The 18257-nt window shown below is 42.7% G+C and overlaps 1 protein-coding gene across 3 annotated transcripts in view; it reads left to right on the top strand.

Moving 5' to 3' along the window:
• The window catches only part of fsip1 (fibrous sheath interacting protein 1), a 43270-nt gene extending 27839 nt beyond the window's left edge, over positions 1-15431 (top strand). For 2 of the 3 annotated variants that reach the window (XM_048227257.1, XM_048227258.1), the window contains exon 11: positions 14513-15431. In XM_048227257.1, the coding sequence (XP_048083214.1) occupies positions 14513-14794 (282 nt within the window). In that variant the 3' untranslated portion in view covers positions 14795-15431. Of the gene's footprint in view, positions 1-9817; positions 10268-14512 lie in introns of those variants that run through there. The other variant, XM_048227259.1, reaches the window with a different exon arrangement.
• Positions 15432-18257: the final 2826 nt, after the last annotated feature.

Below are 18257 nucleotides of genomic sequence, written 5' to 3'. Positions count from 1 at the left end.
GATATCAGTTTTGGTCCATATCGCCCAGCCCTACTTACGAGACCGATAAATACTTTGACCCATTTTAATCAAGAGTTGTTTACCTTCATAGGCTGTAAAGTAATGTTATACTAGCGTTAACAACTTGACTACATGATAGTGGAAGTGATCGAAGCTGATAGACGAACAAGGTACTTTTAAACTTTGATTTTAATAATTTAATCCTCGATTTCTTCCCCCTTTATGGATGGATGTATGAGACTGATGAGAGGCTATGATGTGGCTTAGAGATTGTCCACACTCCTGAAATTATGAAACATATAGTGGGGAGAACCGGGACGAATTAAACAAATTTTAATTAAACGTCATTTAAGACATCGTTCCACACTGAAAATGAATAACAATGCTTGGTTGGAAAGGCAGCTTGGTCAAGTGCTTGGTCTGTCCAAGTCACATTAGACACATGAAAACGCAGCATGTGAATTATCAAACATGCAAGCATAGAACAAGTTTGTCTGTGTGTGTGTGTGTGTGTGTGTGTGTGTGTGTGTGTGTGTGTGTGTGTAGTGGGGGACTATGTTGGGTAGCTAAGAGGGTCTTGAAGGAAAGCTACTGTGGTCAATGATGTGTGAAAATTGATCTGAAAAGGGTCTATTTTGAACTTTTCAAAAGTACTAGTATTTGGAAAGGCCGCTTTTGGATGACCTCCTAAAGCAGTTCAACTCTGTGCCGTTTGTTCTCATCCTGTGATATATTATGGTGTAGTTTTGGGCTGTCAGCATGGAACCTAGCTAGGGCCACAGCTAGAGCCAGAACTTGAGCGAGTAATCCAAAGGGAGCCATATACAGCACGTGGAGCCCACACACACACACACACACACACACACACACACACACACACACACAAGCATAGATACACACAAACTGACTAAAATACAAAGAAAAGTCCATGTTTGTGTATGACCTGCATGTATTGCAGACATGCATTTGTTAAGGGTTCATATATAATTTTGTTTAGACATTGCATGTTGTTGTGCATGTGTGATGTCTGGTGAGCACAAAGTCAGCTTAAAGGAGAATTCCGGTGTGATATTGACCTAAAGTGTATTAAAACATGATACCGAGTGTGAACGTATGTCTCATAGCCCATCTCGGCTTGTCCCCTGCACTCCAAAATCTGGCGCTAGTTAGCCGATGCTACCAACAGCTTTTTCAATAGTGGTGCTTCGCATCGGGGCTAGCCATGCAAATAAATCACTGTTTTACACCCATTTACGAGGCTAAATGTATCTCCACACTTCATTGGTAGACTTCCGAGGGCCCTGACATTTAAAACGAGACATTGAGAACTTTGAAAAAGCACTGGTAGTTTACTTACAAGACGATTTATACAGACAGTATCTTCACGAAGTTTAGCGTTTGCAGCCATCTTGAATTTAGTCACGATAAGTCGAGCGACGAGTAAGAATGAACAGCTATGATAAGTGATCAGATTCCAAAAATAATTCAGTGGAAATGCATGGATTCCAGTTGCTGCTACTGGAAGAAACTGGAATCAATGCATTATCGTGACTAAATTCAAGATGGCTGCAAACGCTAAACTTCGTGAAGATACTGTCTGTATAAATCGTCTTGTAAGTAAACTACCAGTGCTTTTTCAAAGTTCTCAATGTCTCGTTTTAAATGTCAGGGCCCTCGGAAGTCTACCAATGAAGTGTGGAGATACATTGAGCCTCGTAAAGTATAAGTAAGTATAAGTATATATACTTTTTTGATCCCGTGAGGGAAATTTGGTCTCTGCATTTAACCCAATCGTGAATTAGTGAAACACAGCACACAGTGAACACACAGTGAGGTGAAGCACACACTAATCCCGGCGCAGTGAGCTGCCTGCTACAATGGCGGCGCTTGGGGAGCAGTGAGGGGTTAGGTGCCTTGCTCAAGGGCACTTCAGCCGCGGCCCACTGGTCGGGGCTCGAACCGGCAACCCTCCGGTTGCAAGTCCAGAGTGCTAACCAGTGGGCCACGGCTGCCAATGGGTGCAAAACAGTGATTTATTTGCATGGCTAGCCCGATGCCGAAGCACCACTATTGAAAAAGCTGTTGGTAGCATCGGCTAACTAGCGCCAGATTTTGGAGTGCAGGGGACAAGCCGAGATGGGCTATGAGACATACGTTCACACTCAGTATCATGTTTCAATACACTTTAGGTCAATATCACACCGGAATTCTCCTTTAATGCCAAGGATGGACTATAAAGCTGAATTGATTTCATAACATGCCAAATGGCATTGCTTTGGACTCATGTAGTGTGTACACTGGAGGTAGAGGTTGGGAACTTCAGCTGTTAAGCCCTATCAAACCCAGTGACCGCAAGCAGCTGAAGGGAACTAAGGCAGACATCAGTAGGCCTACACCCTCACAGAAAGCCCTGTTGCCAAGTGTCTAACACAAAAGCATTCAGACACCATGGGCCATTTCATCATGCATAGGCCCATTTAAAAAGCTATATTTTCTCTGCTTTCTTTAGCAGACCATTAAGGAACATTATTTTTATTTTAGATGTGGCTCCCACAACTTTCAAAAAAACAAAAAAGAGTCAAGCCTCTGATTATACCATGAAGCCATTTCTGGTGTAGTCTCCTTGCAGACCCTTGCAGTTGTAACAAAAACATTTTCACTGGGGAGGGAAGATGGGCATTCTTTATCAGCATTTCTATTTTGCAAATGTTGTAAAGGCTTTGTTTTCCAGTCTCACTCTCCCTTAGCTCAGACACAATGCACAGTTCATCCCTGTTCTCTCTGCAGGTTGGCTTGTCTTCTTAACAACCCTAAAGCATAAAGTCATGCTCATTCAGCAGGGATATTGTTGTTGAGATCACCATGAAGACCACAGCACTGATACAAACAAAGAGGTTGCCAACACACACACAAATAAAGCCAACACACTCACAAATAAAGCCTCAATTTAAGTCTAGACAACCCAACTGAAAAAGATGTCACATATGAAGCTGATAACGATGAAACATTGTCCAGTAAAAGTAGGGTAATTTAATTTAATCCAACACTATTTTCAGCACTGTCACCAACAACTTCTCATTTAAGAAGCTTCCCGTGGACCTCAGTGAACCTATTTCAGCGTGCCGTAATGGGAACACTTTTACAGTAACATTATTTTGAGAGAATCTCTCTGTTCCTGCAGCCACGCTGGTGGAGTTGGGTTAGCAGAGCACAAGGTTAATTTCTCAGGGTGCACACTCACTGATTATGATCACGTGTGCTTTTTCTATAATGTTTGCTGCCTTTGAGAAAAACATACCATTGTCCCATTCTTTTCAGTTCAGTTCATCAATGCACATTTTTGCTTTTTTTTATTGATATTCCCCAGACACTTGTACTTAAACATCTGAATTGACCAACAGCAAGTACATTAGTATTAAGTATTACATTATTAAACAGAGTTGACGGGGAATTGATGGAGTCCTCTGATGTGACCTTGTATGACCTCAATAGAGCTTAACTTTGTGAATAAGAATTCGAAAAGCAGAATTTAAAAAGCAAAAAAGCAAGATGACTATTGGTTGTTGTTTGCAGAAAATGCCTATTTATACAACTAAAGTGGTAAGGAGGGACATGCATAAATCACTGAAGTATGTGAAGAGAACTGGCTGTAGAAGCCTAACATCACTACCATATGACACTGACCTGGATCTGAGCATCCCAGAGACTCCAGATGATGTGTGTCTGTCGGCCTTGGTGCTCTGCTGGCCATCTGGACATGGGAAGCCCTGTGGTAGCCAATCAGCTCTGGCAGCATTCCTCATCCCCACTGCATCCTGTTGTTGTTTGATTTGCATGTCTAAGATAGTGGCAAGCACAGGACGATGGTGATGCCAAGCTCTGCCATTAAAGATGAAGAAGAGTTCATCTCACTCTTCCAAAAAGCACTTGTTGTCAATCTGGTGAATATGAGTCACTATGGCATTGTAGAATATTGTTCTGCCTTTCAGCCGAATAGACCACAGTGTTCATGTATCAACTGTGGCTTATAATATCTGTACTCATATTTTTATTTTTTTGGCAAATGACTGGTGTTGCATGGCCTACTTATCTGTGAAGCATTATGAATGCTGATGGCGTTGCAGCACAAATATTGGACGCTGACAGGGTGGAGGGTGACTGATTAAGGGGGAGTGGTGTTGCACAACTGGCCTTTCTGGCCCAAGAGTTCCCCTGCAACCCCAAAGTGAGGCTTGTCTCGTCTCACCTTAAAGGAGGGCATCCAAGGAGATTAAGGATGTTGTTATCGATGGCTTCAGCTTTCTCCACTGATTAAAACAGCAGGCATCTGCCAGGGCTCTGTACAGAAAGAGAGTGTGAGAGAGGAGAAACGGAGAGTAAAGGTCTCTTGTCACTTATAGTGATTGATTCGAAAAAGTTTTGCCTTTTTTTGACTTTTATTTAGATGGATATATGTTAATGTAAGTTGTGTGTGTTTGTGTCTATTGGTGTGTGGTATTGTGTGTTTTAGCTCTGCACCAGCCACTTTGAAAGATTAACCCTTTGGGATAGTTCTGACCTCCATTCATTATTTGGCAGCATGCACTAACCTTCTTAAAGCAGACAAATAACATAAATTTAAATTGTAAAACACATTGACCAATCAGCCGTCTCCGGTTCCACACGCGGCTTCCTGTTGCTTTGCCCCAGAGGACTTCTGGTCTCTGGTCCCAATGTGTGTCTGTCAGTTATGAAACACTGCAGTGGAAACCACTGTGGCTCTCCGTGCAGCACCCATCATTTGTAATCGAATATGCAAAGCACGCTTCCAACCTCAGAACACACGTCTGCACGGAACAATGTCATCGCGTGAAGGTATTCGCATCGAGAAGAGCCCGGAGGATTTGTTTTCATTGGCTGTCAAGGCGGACGCCGGATCTGCCGTCGCCGAGGTTTTTGGGTCGCTGCTCCATGAATGGAAACGGCTCATGTCGTGTGTGTGTGTCTGCATGTGTATCTGTGTGTATGTGTGTGTGCCGAGGCCTGAGCTTTTTTCAAAAACTCCCGAAAATCTTCACAGTGACACGGGGGGTTAAATTTAGTTTTACTGTCTGACCGCCGAAGCGCTTTAACTACAGGGAGTCCTGGACTGTACCCCTGTGGCTAGTAGTGAATGAGGCCATAATGCTAGGCTCAGAAACCTCAGACGGGCTGCATCCCAGGCAGAACCCTCCGCTGCCCCACCCCTGGGTGGCAGAGGGCTTTTTGCAGTGTGCCGGGTCAATCCAATATATCCTGCCTCAAAAAAGCCAGCCATGAGTTATGAGGAGAGGAGAGCCATGTGCTAGCGCTGGCTCAGCACTGTTAACCAACGGATGACAGAACAACAACAACCAAGCCATCAATAAGAAAGACTACTGAAGACAAAAAAACAGCTACCAATACTGATAGATTAATCTTAGCCATCAGCAAGACATCCAATCCAAAATATTGTTCTGGTGACAAAGCACAACCCCCCCCCACACACACACACACACACACACACATACATACATACACACACAAAGACACACAGACACGTCCGGGGTGTTGTGAGCGATTAGTTTGAGATTGTGTAACAGTACTTTTTTCCGCATGTGGTCTGGATGCTGAGGGTTGAGTTGACCTTGCTGGAGGTGTGGGTCGATGCCTCACGACTGTCTCAGAGCGAGTCACAGGCCACAGCGGAGCCCACTGCGAGTCTCTCTAACTGACTCAGTTCTGTTCAGCCCTCTCTTTCGCTATGGCTCTCTGTACAGTAACACATTAACACAGACTGTTCATAGATGTTTTAACACAGACTGTTCATAGATGTTTTAACACAGACTATTCATAGATGTTTCCAATATGAAGTATATTTCCCATTTGCATTGTGCACTTTAATGCTAAAGGTTTTTGGCCTTTCTTTACATCGAGATTCCTGATTCCCATTTATATTGTCTAAGAATGTAGCATTATGCACTTTTATGCTGTTTTTTTCTTTTTCAAAGGAATGAAAAGAATGGATAGGTTTATAAGAAAATGTTTCCTTGCCTCAAGACATGCCACAAGAATTGTTTAGTCTGAGTCCTGTCAACAGATTTTCAGTGGGGAAAAACGTTAAAAGGTTTTGTGAACAAACTGTTGATCTAAAGCAAAGATTGATGGCAGGAGGCTATTACTCTTGCGGTCTGTCACAGGTTTGCCTGTTGGAGGGCTCTCTTTCTCTCTCTCTGGAAAATGCTTTTCTACCTTTATGGATATCACAGGGGCTAGCTAAGGCCCAGGAAGAAGGCATGAACCTGTATCTTTTAATCTCATACAGTGGTTGTGTGAGTGCGTGTGCGTGTGTGTGTGTGTGTGTGTGTGTGTGTGTGTGTGTGTGTGTGTGTGTGTGTGTGTGTGTGTGTGTGTGTGTGAGAAGTCATCACATCCCAGAATCCAGAGAATTTGGCAAGGACCTCCTGTTTGTCAGTGAAACATAAGTCTGTCAATGGAGTTCTCAGATGAGAAAGCAGATTTGGGTAATGCAGCAGTGAGTTTGGTACCAGAGGGGAGACTCCGCTCCTGTGCATGTAATGCAATAAGGAGCCCATTGTGATATGTGTGTGTGTGTGTGTGTTTGCATGAGGTATAAAGGAAAGAGCAAGGGAGCATAGTGTGTGGCTGTGTCATGCTTGTCCCGTTTTTTCTGGGTTTCTCACATATTTTAACTTTTTTCCCACTGTCTTCCCGTTTTTTAGATTTTCCTGTAAAATATCCTGTATTTTAACAATCTCATAACATTAGCCCTGCCACTGGACCTGTCCGTGTCTGTACTGTTGTCCTGTTTCTACCCCCTTCCCTTCCAGCAAAACAGATGTTATTAAAGCGTTGTTTTCCTTGCTTGAAGGCGACCTGAGAATGATATTACGCTATTTTAAGATGGTTGTTGTGAGAGCATGATTTTGATGCAAATCTGTAAGCAAAATCACGTTAGACCTAACTCCACACCTCGTTTAGTTAGTGCAGCAGTTTTGTAGTCTGAATTCCTGCTGTTAGCAGAGGGAGAGCAACAGAAGGATGAATGTTGAAATGTTCCTGTATTTTGGGTGAGACACACAGGACATCTCCTGTATTTTCACAGCTCAATGTTGGCAGCTATGGACTGTGTACTGTGCAGGTGTGTGGATGCATGCATGTATGACTGTGGAGGAATGTTGGTGCTGCGAGTATATGCATATGTTATGTATGTGGATTTGGGGAATATTTGTGTGTGTTCAGTTAGTGTGTGGTCTTTCGTATAGCCACATAACACATTCAGATTTTGAGTTTGTGTGTGTGTGTGTATGACTGTGTATGTTTTACCCTCTGCCAACCTGCCCTCGTGATTTCATAACAGATTCTTCATGTGATAGCCAGAGTTCACACTAGGTTGCCTTTTTTCCACTCATACACAGAGGCAGCCACTCGCACTGGAATCCAATGGAGGACAGGCAGGCAGGCTGGCAAGCAGGCAGCACACATGGCTCTGATAAATGTCTAGCACAGAGCTCTCTGTCTTTCTTCCTCTCTCTCCCTCTCTGTCTGTCTCAGTGTAACTCTCTCCCTCTCCCTCATTCTCACTATCTCCATCTCTCTCTGTTACTCTCCCTACTCTCTCACTCCATCTCTCCCTCACTCTCACTATCTCCATCTCTCTCTGTTACTCTCTCTAACTTTCTCACTCCATCTCTCTCTCCATCTCACTCTCACTATCTCTCTCTGTCTCTCTGTTACTCTTCCTCACTGTCTCAGTCTGTCTATCTCACTCTCTTTCCATCTCTCTCTCTCTCTCTCTTTCTGTCCATCTGTCTGTTTCTCTCTCTGAGGGCAGTTTGGGCCTCAGTTCTGCCATGAGATTGGTGACCGCCCAGCCGACTGGCACCTCAATCAAGATGAAAGCCCCTTCGTAATGGCATTCAGCACATCTCAATATGACCAAAGAAACCCAAAACAAGAGTGTGTACTATTTCTGACAAGCTCCCCGGCCTCAACCCAAAGCTGATATATGTTATTAGTCTGTAAGTGTGATGCCGATATAGCAAGCCACAACCCCGGGAAATTGACATCATTTCTTTTTATACACAACATCAGACCACAATTAAATCTAAAATTTCTCTCATGTTGGTTTTATGAGGCTCTGATTATTTTGGAAATCGCGACAGACAGAGTAGTGTCATGCAGGATCACTTAAGTCGGCGATGTTTGGGCTTCGGGAGTTAAGGAAACCCATGCAACCTTGCAGCTTTGATGGCTTGATTGGTGGCTGCCCAGAATGTGGACTCTGGCCAATGGCAACACTGGTGTGTCAGACTTAACCTCATGCTTTATGGGGCATGACTGTAGGGCACACGGGACATGGCGCTGAGAAAGCACGGTCAACCAAACGTTATGTCTGTCAGTCCATAAAAAACTTTACAGGATGCATGGAAGATCATGTGTAAGTCTGTAACTCATGTTAAGTTCTTTTTTTTGCCCTATCTCATTGCAAGCAGTGTTGCCACACCCTTGAACTTGAGGAGCATGCCCTAACGCATGACCTAATGGCCACAATGGAGCACAAGGAGGCTATAGTGATAGGTTTGATCATAAGGTAGAATGTTTGGTTTTCTTCCTCCATTTTTCCCTTCCAACATCTTCAAAACATGCGGACAATCTGACATGAGGACATCAACTTGTCAACAGGGGCATTATTTGACATCTTGCAGAACACGCACACCCAACCCCCACCTTGTGAAATGCATATCTGCGCTCGGAGCTCAAAAGGATTCCTGCTTTTATTACGACGACCAGTGGCCCCCAGGTTACTCTGGCTGAACAAATCGAGAGAAAAGAGTGAAAGAGAATAATAATAAGAAAAGAACATAACTATGTGACCTTTGTAACACGAGCAGCAATGCTCCAGGGTAAAGTAGCCCTTGACACTGAGACCTGGGTGCCTGTAGGGGGTGGGGTGGGGTGGGGGATGGAGGGGATGACCTCAGAGAGCCGGAACCTCAGTACGGGACAGAGCAGAGGGCAGTGTGTGGGTGTTGAGGTGCTGTTGGTGTGGGGGTCACGTGCGCTGGGTGCACAACGGCGCCATCACTACTGGTGCTGCTGCTGGGCCGAATGTCTGGGTCTGTTTACTTCCCAGGAGCCTCAGTACTCTGTGTACGTGCAGAAACGTACACATACGTTACACGCATAATCCACACATACACACACATAATCTCCCCCTCTCTCTCTCTCTCTCTCTCACACACACACACACACACACACACACACACACACACACACACACACACACACATGCACTCCTTATTGGAGACATTTGAGTGGATCTTTCTATTGCCCTTTCTCATGACAAATTCCCAAAATGAACTCCTTACATGTATCAAAGTCATTGTTTGATTGGACGTGAAAATCTGTATCAGAAGCTATTTCAAGCAGAGTCTATTTTTTACAGTCTATGATCAGAGTTGAGCGTATCCATGTAGCAGCCTTTAGTCTGTGAAGAGAGTGCTTTGAAAGTCTGTTCTCGCAGTGCTGACTGATGATTCGGGACTGTGGTATGCATCTGCCAAACAAACGCTCCTGTTCACAGCCCTGAGTTAACACAGTCATGTTACTTTGGATCCCCACGTAGTGAATATGTAAGTCAAGGTTTATTTACTCAATGTCTTACTTACAGGATTAGGATGTTGCTGCTCCGGATTTGAAATGATTTAGTTGTAAGAACAAATTGCACTTTGCTGTCATTGAAGTTGGGAGGGAAATTAGTTATTTAGCTAACCTTCTTGTTTTTTTACCCTTGCAGATGTTTTCTTTGTTCAGTGCAAAATGTGCAATTGTTGCATATTTGATAACTTGCCATTCAGTCAATCACAACCAGTATATGCTGTATCTATGGAAACTATATTAATTATGTCATGGACAGCATGGAGAGGGGATCTGTGGACTTCACACCAAACTCCTGTATTTCCCATGTGCTTGAGGATGTTATATTGCTGTCAGGGAGTCAACCACAGTCTTGTCTGCAGGCAACACGTCTAGAGGGAGCAAAGGAATAAGGACCCAATGCAAGAACAATTTTTTTTTAATCATAGCTCCAGTTTTAGCCCAAGATCTGTTTGACTTTCTCAGGAGCATCATGTTCCCATTCAGAAGAGACAGACTTGATCTTGGCCTTTGCGCTTTGGTCCAACATCCTTTCCTGTTGGGGAAATGTAGTGTATTTGTACAGTAAACTGGACTTATCATTCATGTTGTCTTTGTCTGTGTTTATATGAAGCACTTTGAGTAGCCATTGTGCTGGAAAAGCACCTGTACCTTACCTTAACTGATTGGAACTGAAGGCAATATGCAGTGTAGTTTTTAATGAATCCTGGTGAAAAGGTAGCCAGAGTCCCAGTAGAAATGCACAGTGTAACTAGGCAGACAGTCAGGACGGAACACACATCCATCACTTGGCGACAGACTTCAGCCGCCAGACTTGAGGGGGAGGTGTGTGTGTATGAGTGTAGCTTTGTCTGTGTACTTGGGTTTGCCAGGGTCGTGTTTTTCTCTGTGTGGGGGCGGTTGTGTGTGTGTGTGTATTTTGTGTGTGTGTGTGTGTGTCAGTGCCGGGGTTAAAACCGTTTGTAAGGTCAAAGCACTTTGTCAAGCCCATTAAATTTCACTCAGCACCAGGGGCTGTGTCCTGATCACCACAGCCTTTTCTCCCCAGCTCTAACCTAACCTGTCAGGCTGCTGCTCTGTCTGCTCTGGTCTGCATTACATCTTAAGGTCTACACCCCAATGACTTCTCACCGCCCCATCCATTAGCTCTAATTTCCTGGACTCCACCTTGACGGATGGGTCTGTTCCCCACTCCTCTCTGCTTGTATTGCAGTCACTGGCACTTCTGACAGTTGAGCTTGCATTTCAGCAATTCCTGATTGGTCTCTATGGATGTAGTGTAGGTATGGGCTATGTGTTGGTGATATGGGTATGGTGTGTGTGTGTGTGTGTGTGTGTGTGTGTGTGTGTGTGTGTGTGTGTGTGTGTGTGTGTGTGTGTGTGTGTGTTTGTGTGTGTGTGTGTGCTGTAACAATTAATACAGCATTATTATTATTATACATTATTATTATTATACATTTTATATTACATTCAACTACAAATAATACTTTTAACTTATAGCTTTTACTTTTACTATTCCACTTTAATAAACAGTATAAAACCTCTGACATGTATCAAACATGTATGTTGAATGCTGGGAAGTTGCAGTAGCCTTAACAAAGACCCTGGTGATCAGTGGCCCACAGTGACCTAGGTGGGGTGAAGGGAAACAGACATCACCCACCTAGCTGTGAGCTGTGCTTGTGACTTAGTTATTATTGCTACTTTTGGTTGGACCAAAATCGAAGTGAGACACCGTTCTTGGTAATCAAATGTAACAAGCCTAGGTGTCATCTTAGATACAGAATTAAGATTCAAGCCCTTTCAAGCCTTTTTTTTAACTCAACCAGATACAGAGAAACTAATCCATGCCTTTATCACTAGTAGGTTAGACTACTGCAATGCACTTTTTACTGGTCTTCCAAAGAAGCATATAAAGAAATTGGAACTCATATAGAATTCTGCTGCTAGACTTTTAAAGCAACACTAAAGAGTTTTTTGTACCTTAAAATAATGTTTCCAAAATTGTTTCAGTGGTTCATCAACTCGTAACAGGGTGAACGGCACTTCCGCTTTGCGGCCCTCTATCGGCTATAACCGCACTATTTAAGTTTGCCAGATCGGGTAGCGGATCTGTAGTTCGATGGAATGAGACATAAGAAACTACAAATTTGACTTGCACGATGTCGCAATACATCATACTTTCATAAAATCATGCAACATATTCTACCTTGTCTGTGGACATCGTTATTTGCAAAGCCGGAGGTGGATAAACAAATAAAAACAAAAAGTTCTTTGGTGTTGTTTTATCTAAGACCAAGAAAAGAGCGCACATCACCCCTATTTTAGCTGAACTGCACTGACTCCCTGCTTCCTATATAATTGATTTTAAGGTTCTGTTAATTACTTAAAGCTTTGAATGGCATAGCACCTTCATATATCTTATCAACCACAAAGGAACCTGATCTTCCAATGTTAATCTAATGCTTCACAAAGCGGAGAAGCTGCTTTTATCCGTTGCACCGAAGCTATGGACCCTGCCTCTGTACATCAAACAGGCAAATTCTGTAAACATCTTTAACAGCTTTTACAGCTTATTATTATTATTATTATTATTATTATTATTATTATTATATTATTATATAGCATTAATCCAGCTTCAGGCTTTGTATTGAAATCATTTATTTTTTTATCTGAATGAAGGTTCAGTACAAGTAACCATAATGGAACCATAGAAGCTCATTCTCATTTACACCTTGCCATATGCTAAGTCTCACCAATTACCCTGTCCAGATTCTAAGGTCAGGCCAGGAAATAGTCTTGGGAATGAGAAAGAAAAATATGTGTCACATGCATTTAGGCCATGGCTGGTATTTTATCTTGGACTGAGGTTGGGGTCAGACTCAGGAAGGCAGACTCAGGAAGTGATGTATGGGTCTGTACATACTTGAACTTTTGACTCACGACAGGGTGCCTGTACAGCACGCTGCAGCATCTGCCATCATTAAAGGAGAATTCCGGTGTGATATTGACCTAAAGTGTATTGAAACATGATACCGAGTGTGAACGTATGTCTCATAGCCCATCTCGGCTTGTCCCCTGCACTCCAAAATCTGGCGCTAGTTAGCCGATGCTACCAACAGCTTTTTCAATAGTGGTGCTTCGGCATCGGGCTAGCCATGCAAATAAATCACTGTTTTACACCCATTTTACGAGGCTCAATGTATCTCCACACTTCATTGGTAGACTTCGAGGGGCCCTGACATTTAAAAGCGAGACATTGAGAACTTTGAAAAAGCACTGGTAGTTTACTTACAAGACGATTTATACAGACAGTATCTTCACGAAGTTTAGCGTTTGCAGCCATCTTGAATTTAGTCACGATAAGTCGAGCAACGAGTAAGAATGAACAGGTATGATAAGGGATCAGATTCCAAAAATAATTCAGTGGAAATGCATGGATTCCAGTTTCTTCCTGTAGCAGCAACTGATGACTAAATTCAAGATGGCTGCAAACGCTAAACTTCGTGAAGATACTGTCTGTATAAATCGTCTTGTAAGTCTTTAAGGAGAAACGGCCAGCGGAGAGTGGACAGGTAAGACAGATTAACTGGACATGGCGCTGGAAGCGCTGCGGGACAAATGGGCTCGGCCCATCCACGAGCTGAGCCCTCGGCCTGACGCTACTCCCTGTCCACCCTGCAAACAAGATATCAAGATGCTCTTTGACTGGGAATGTTAAGAAAACAAAGTGCCGTCCAACTGGAAGCAACAGGACTTGTTTTTTGGCTGCAGCAGATCAGTCTCTTGTGGGACGCAGCCCAGCATGAGTAGCAGAGGGGACTTTGATGACAGCCGGATTCATCATTTGGAAATTCCATACAAACACATGAAAAAATAAACCTCTTCATTGTCCAGTGGTATTCAGGTCAAGGAGTGCCTTATCAAAGTGCATTTAGAAGGGGAAGTTAGACAAATGAATGTTGCTTCAGACCCTGTGTGTGTGTGTGTGTGTGTGTGTTTGCTCAGCCTGCTGTTTCTTGGCTGTTTCTTGAAGCGAACATCTGCGTTTGGTGAGCGCGTCACGGAACAAAACATCAGCAGCGGGACTCTAAATGAGATTGATGTGATGAATGCTGCGGTACCGCTGCCAAGCGAGAAGTGTGTATGCCGCTATCGAGTAAACAGGACAAAGCAAACAGCATCAGTTTTCTAAAGAAGCCCAAACTTTCACATCTCTCACGTGCTGATATACATCTTCACAGCATGATGAATTCAATTACTGCATTGACCCACGTGTTTTGTGATGAATGTTCTAAGTTAAGTTTTTTTTTTTTTTTTTTTTAATAATCCTGTAGGAAATTTCTACTCTGCATTTTACCCATCCGGGGTAGTGTACACAAACACACACACACAGCAGTGGGCAGTCTTTAATCCAGCAGTTGGGGGTTAGGTGCCTTTCTCAAGCATCCGTGGATGTGGGAGAGCGCTGTTCAATCACTTGTCCCACCCCCATTTTTCCTACCAGTTAGGGATCGAACCGGCCACACTTTGGTCACAAGTCCGATTCCCTTACCAGTAGGCGATGGATGCCCCACACTTGTATTAAGTTTCATAGACCATAAATGGTTACTAACCAAATATTTATGTATCCACATATCGACAGTAATTCCAAATCTACCTAGCTAATGGATACCAAAAGTTCACATAGAGAAGTGATAGACTTATTCAAATAAATACAAATTGACCCACATTTTATATTTTAGCACATGCACGCCACAGAAGTGATAGACTACATGTTGTACATTGTAAGTGATTTATTGAATTTCTCTGCTGGTCTCTGCCTGATTTACAGATGGAGCTGCCCAGGCTGGCGGAGGAACAGCTGCACAGCCTGTTGCTGGAATGTGAGCTGGCCCTGAGCAGGACGCAGAGTCTGGGTACACACCGTCCGTCGTCCCGGGGATCGTCCGGCGCCGCCTCGGAGGTGGTGGGTGACTGGTTGCCCTCGCTTCCTTGCACACCCCGACTCTCTAGCGCCGCCCTGTCGGAGCTGCTCAGGGAGTTTGGGGTCACCTCGGCGTCAGACACCCCCGTGGACACCACTATGCTCACCGAAGAGGAAGAAGGAAGATGAGAGCCAGTGTGTGTGACGCTCCCTGGAATGTGCCTGGGATATGTTAGAACGAATGTTACACTTAAATCTTTTAACTAGTTCTGTAAAGAAGAAGAAAAGAAAGCATGTTTAAAATGCACCAAGACTAATATACTAGAACAAAGTACAGAGAAGTGATAGACCCTACAAACTTCATACACGCGTTCAGAAATCAAATTGACATTCTGTGGACCATTCACTACTTTCAAAACATCACCATTTGAGCTACTGTGTTCTGCAGACCTGTCACCTCTTGCAGAAACATGTCTAAGGTCAGGTTTAAAGATCCGATTTTAGCTACCCAAATATTTACACACCTTACAAATATGGTATCGGGAACTATTAGCAACTGATGGAGACATTCCAGGGAATACATCTTCAAGCATAGGGTGATGGGATCTGGGGGCCTAGCTGAAACACTTAGCTGCAGCAGGGAGTCAGTTGTTGAAAAAGAGCATTCCACAGGTTCCATTGCCCCAAAGGCACGGCTGAAATCGGCCATAGCCCATTAAATTATAAGTCAAGTTTTAGTGTCATTTTTTCTTATCTTTCCAATGTGTCACTTTTAGATTAAAAATGTGTCATTTTTAGATTAAAAATGATTTTGTAAAAACTCAAATTATTTCTTTGACTCTTTGTTCTCACAAGATGCTTAGTACAAGATTAAATCTTAGATGTTTAAAGACAAAACCAAAAAAAGAGCAAAAAGTATTTTCAACACCTCTTTATGGTCTGGCTGTCTAAGTAGTGCTCCCGTCAGCTGACTCCTGCACTTGAAAGGAAACTTAAAACTGTGACACACATAACGACTCGAGTATTATGTGGTGGGTGGTCTGCTCCAATGCACTCTCTTTTCTGAGGCCTTTTTATAGGACAATGGTTTAAAGGCTTTTCCCTCCTCTAGACTGAAACCACCGTCTATGTTTCTACCCAGCATTAAATCTGATTTAGTATGACCTCAGCCTGTTGGTTTTTTGTAGCTGTAACCATTTGTCTTGCAGCTGAACGACTCATAAAGATAAGTTAAGGAATGAAACAGGAAATCAAAGTGCATTAAATTATGATCTGAAGTACTCCCAAGATGATTGTTAGACATTCTCCTTTTACTCCCAAGATTGTTTTATTAGTATACTCAGTCATGCTTGGTGCACTTGAAACAGTTCTGTTTGGTAAATGATTTGTGAGGATTGAAAAAATATGTACATAAAATTATAATTTTAAAGCAAATATTATCCAAAATAGTTTCATATCCAAGCCATTCATATCCATTGTTCACCAAACATTTAACAAAACGTTTAACATTCATATCCATTGTTCACAAAACGTTGTCTCAAAAGATGGTTGCTCTCATGGTGGGCAGCAGTAGCAGTCTATACTGCACTGGGCTGTTGTGTTGATGTGGAGCAGCTTCTCGTGCAGATGTTTGACTGATGAGTCAATGGTCTAACTGCACATCTCTCAGGCCAAGCTGAGGTGGAGTCCCACCGTCAACCCCTCTGCAGGGCGCCGTGCAGGCCAAAACAACACTTCATGAACACTTATACTTTAGCAAGCTACAGTTGCAACACTGCTTCCCAACCTACTGAAGCAAACTAGTAACATATGTACATTATTGTTATACCAAGAAAAGTGGCATGTATTAGGCCAGTGGTTCGCAAACTTTTTCTGTCATTCTCCACTTTGGAGGTGGGGGATTTTCAAGCCCCACCTGACCCCATCACCCCAGGAAAATGGTATGTTCGCATTTTGGTTTCATGTTACATTTCCCATGTCGGTCTGCAGAATCTGATGTTTTAATTCATGTAGGTCTGTTTATAACTCCTATGTTTGTGTGTGACTATTTTGTTAAATGTATCTTTGATAACCTTGTCAAAAAAGAAAGGCATTAATTAACACAGGCACAAAAAAACCCACCTGTCATGTCTCTATTCCCCACTAGTGGGGCCTGCCACACACTTGAGAACCACTGCATTAGTCCTACCCTTTCAGGCCTCACTTTATGTAGATGGATTCTACAGATGCTCAGATTGTAAACAAACTATTAAATGTTTTACAATTTACAAACCAAATTTGGTTTGGTTAACCAATTTGCTTAAAGTAAGAGTTGGGGTGGGATTGGTTAAGGTGATGTTCGGTATGCCTAATTGTATTTGTTGAATTTCAACATACCATCTGTAAAGTTTCTGTATATGGATTATTCAAGTAATGTGTGACCATGTACATATATAACCAAATGTTTATTGCTTCTTTGTGAATAATACATAATAAAATACATTGATTGTATACTTTAGCTGTGTTCCTGAAAAAGATATGAAGGGTCAGTAAGAGCAACACTCTCAGTGTCTGGTGCAGTGTGCTGTGATTCCCTGCAGAATCTCTGGTTTATGAAATGTGTGTTGTGTTGTCCAAGTCCTCAGCACGCAGTGACACTGCTTCACCCGAACGGAAGTCAAAACTTTGAGGCGAGGGTGCACTGAGCCATTGCACATGGCACATTCTTCCGTTGTGCACTCTCATTGGGCAAAGAAGTGGAGGTCTGTAGAATAACAGAAATCAGCGGCATGATTTTTATTTCAAACAGAGGGGCCTCTCTCTCTTTTTCTGTCTCTTTTGCGCTGTGAACATGTCTAAGTGATGGCTTGCTGTGTGCAAAGAGAAAGCCTGCGTGGGGGAGGAATGTCTTAGGAAGGTGGAATGATCCAGGGCTCCCGAAACTTTTCCATGTTTTAATCCCAAACTTCCCACAGAAAATGGAATAACACTGTGAATTTGGAGGTGGGCAAGAGAGGTAGGGAGCTTTCAGGGCTCACCTATAATAGCTCTTATGATTTTTGTGACTGTGGGTGAGGGTTTTGTGTGACCATTTCTTTTGTTTCAACAGAGATGCTATGAGTGCATATTTTTGAGATTGAGAGGAAAAGAACCATGTCCTTGTTGAGCTTAATTCCATGTTCCTATTTTAGTTTTTTTTTCCCCTTAAGTTATAGGTTCCAGAGGGCACTGCCCTGTAATGGAGGCTTGTGATTTACACAGGCATAATTATGATTTATGATGAGATATAACCCCTTGTTTGGTTTGTAATGTAAAGCTTTCATAGAGAAATTTTGTTCCCAATTATATATTCCTAGTGTATTGTCTGAGTTCATCTGAGTGTGCATTGTCTTGTGGAATAACTGAATATAAACGACAGCAAAACAACAGTTATGAATTTCTTTCTTGGAGTTGTTTATTGTTCCGTTGACATTACAAATTACATGGTATGAGTCAAATCAATCTTTTTTTGTGGGTAAAACTGGTACAAATTAAATATAAGCATCACTAATAGTACAAAAAGAAGAAAAAAAACATAAAAAAAACACAAAACAAAAACAACCTCATGTCAGTGTGCAAACAGTTTATACAGACAGAAACACTTCCACATCAGGTAACGTTTCTTGATAAATTA

The sequence above is a fragment of the Alosa alosa genome, chromosome 19 (assembly GCF_017589495.1).
Source record: "Alosa alosa isolate M-15738 ecotype Scorff River chromosome 19, AALO_Geno_1.1, whole genome shotgun sequence".
Taxonomy (NCBI): Eukaryota; Metazoa; Chordata; class Actinopteri; order Clupeiformes; family Clupeidae; genus Alosa; species Alosa alosa.
This window is presented reverse-complemented; position numbering and strand designations above follow the sequence as displayed.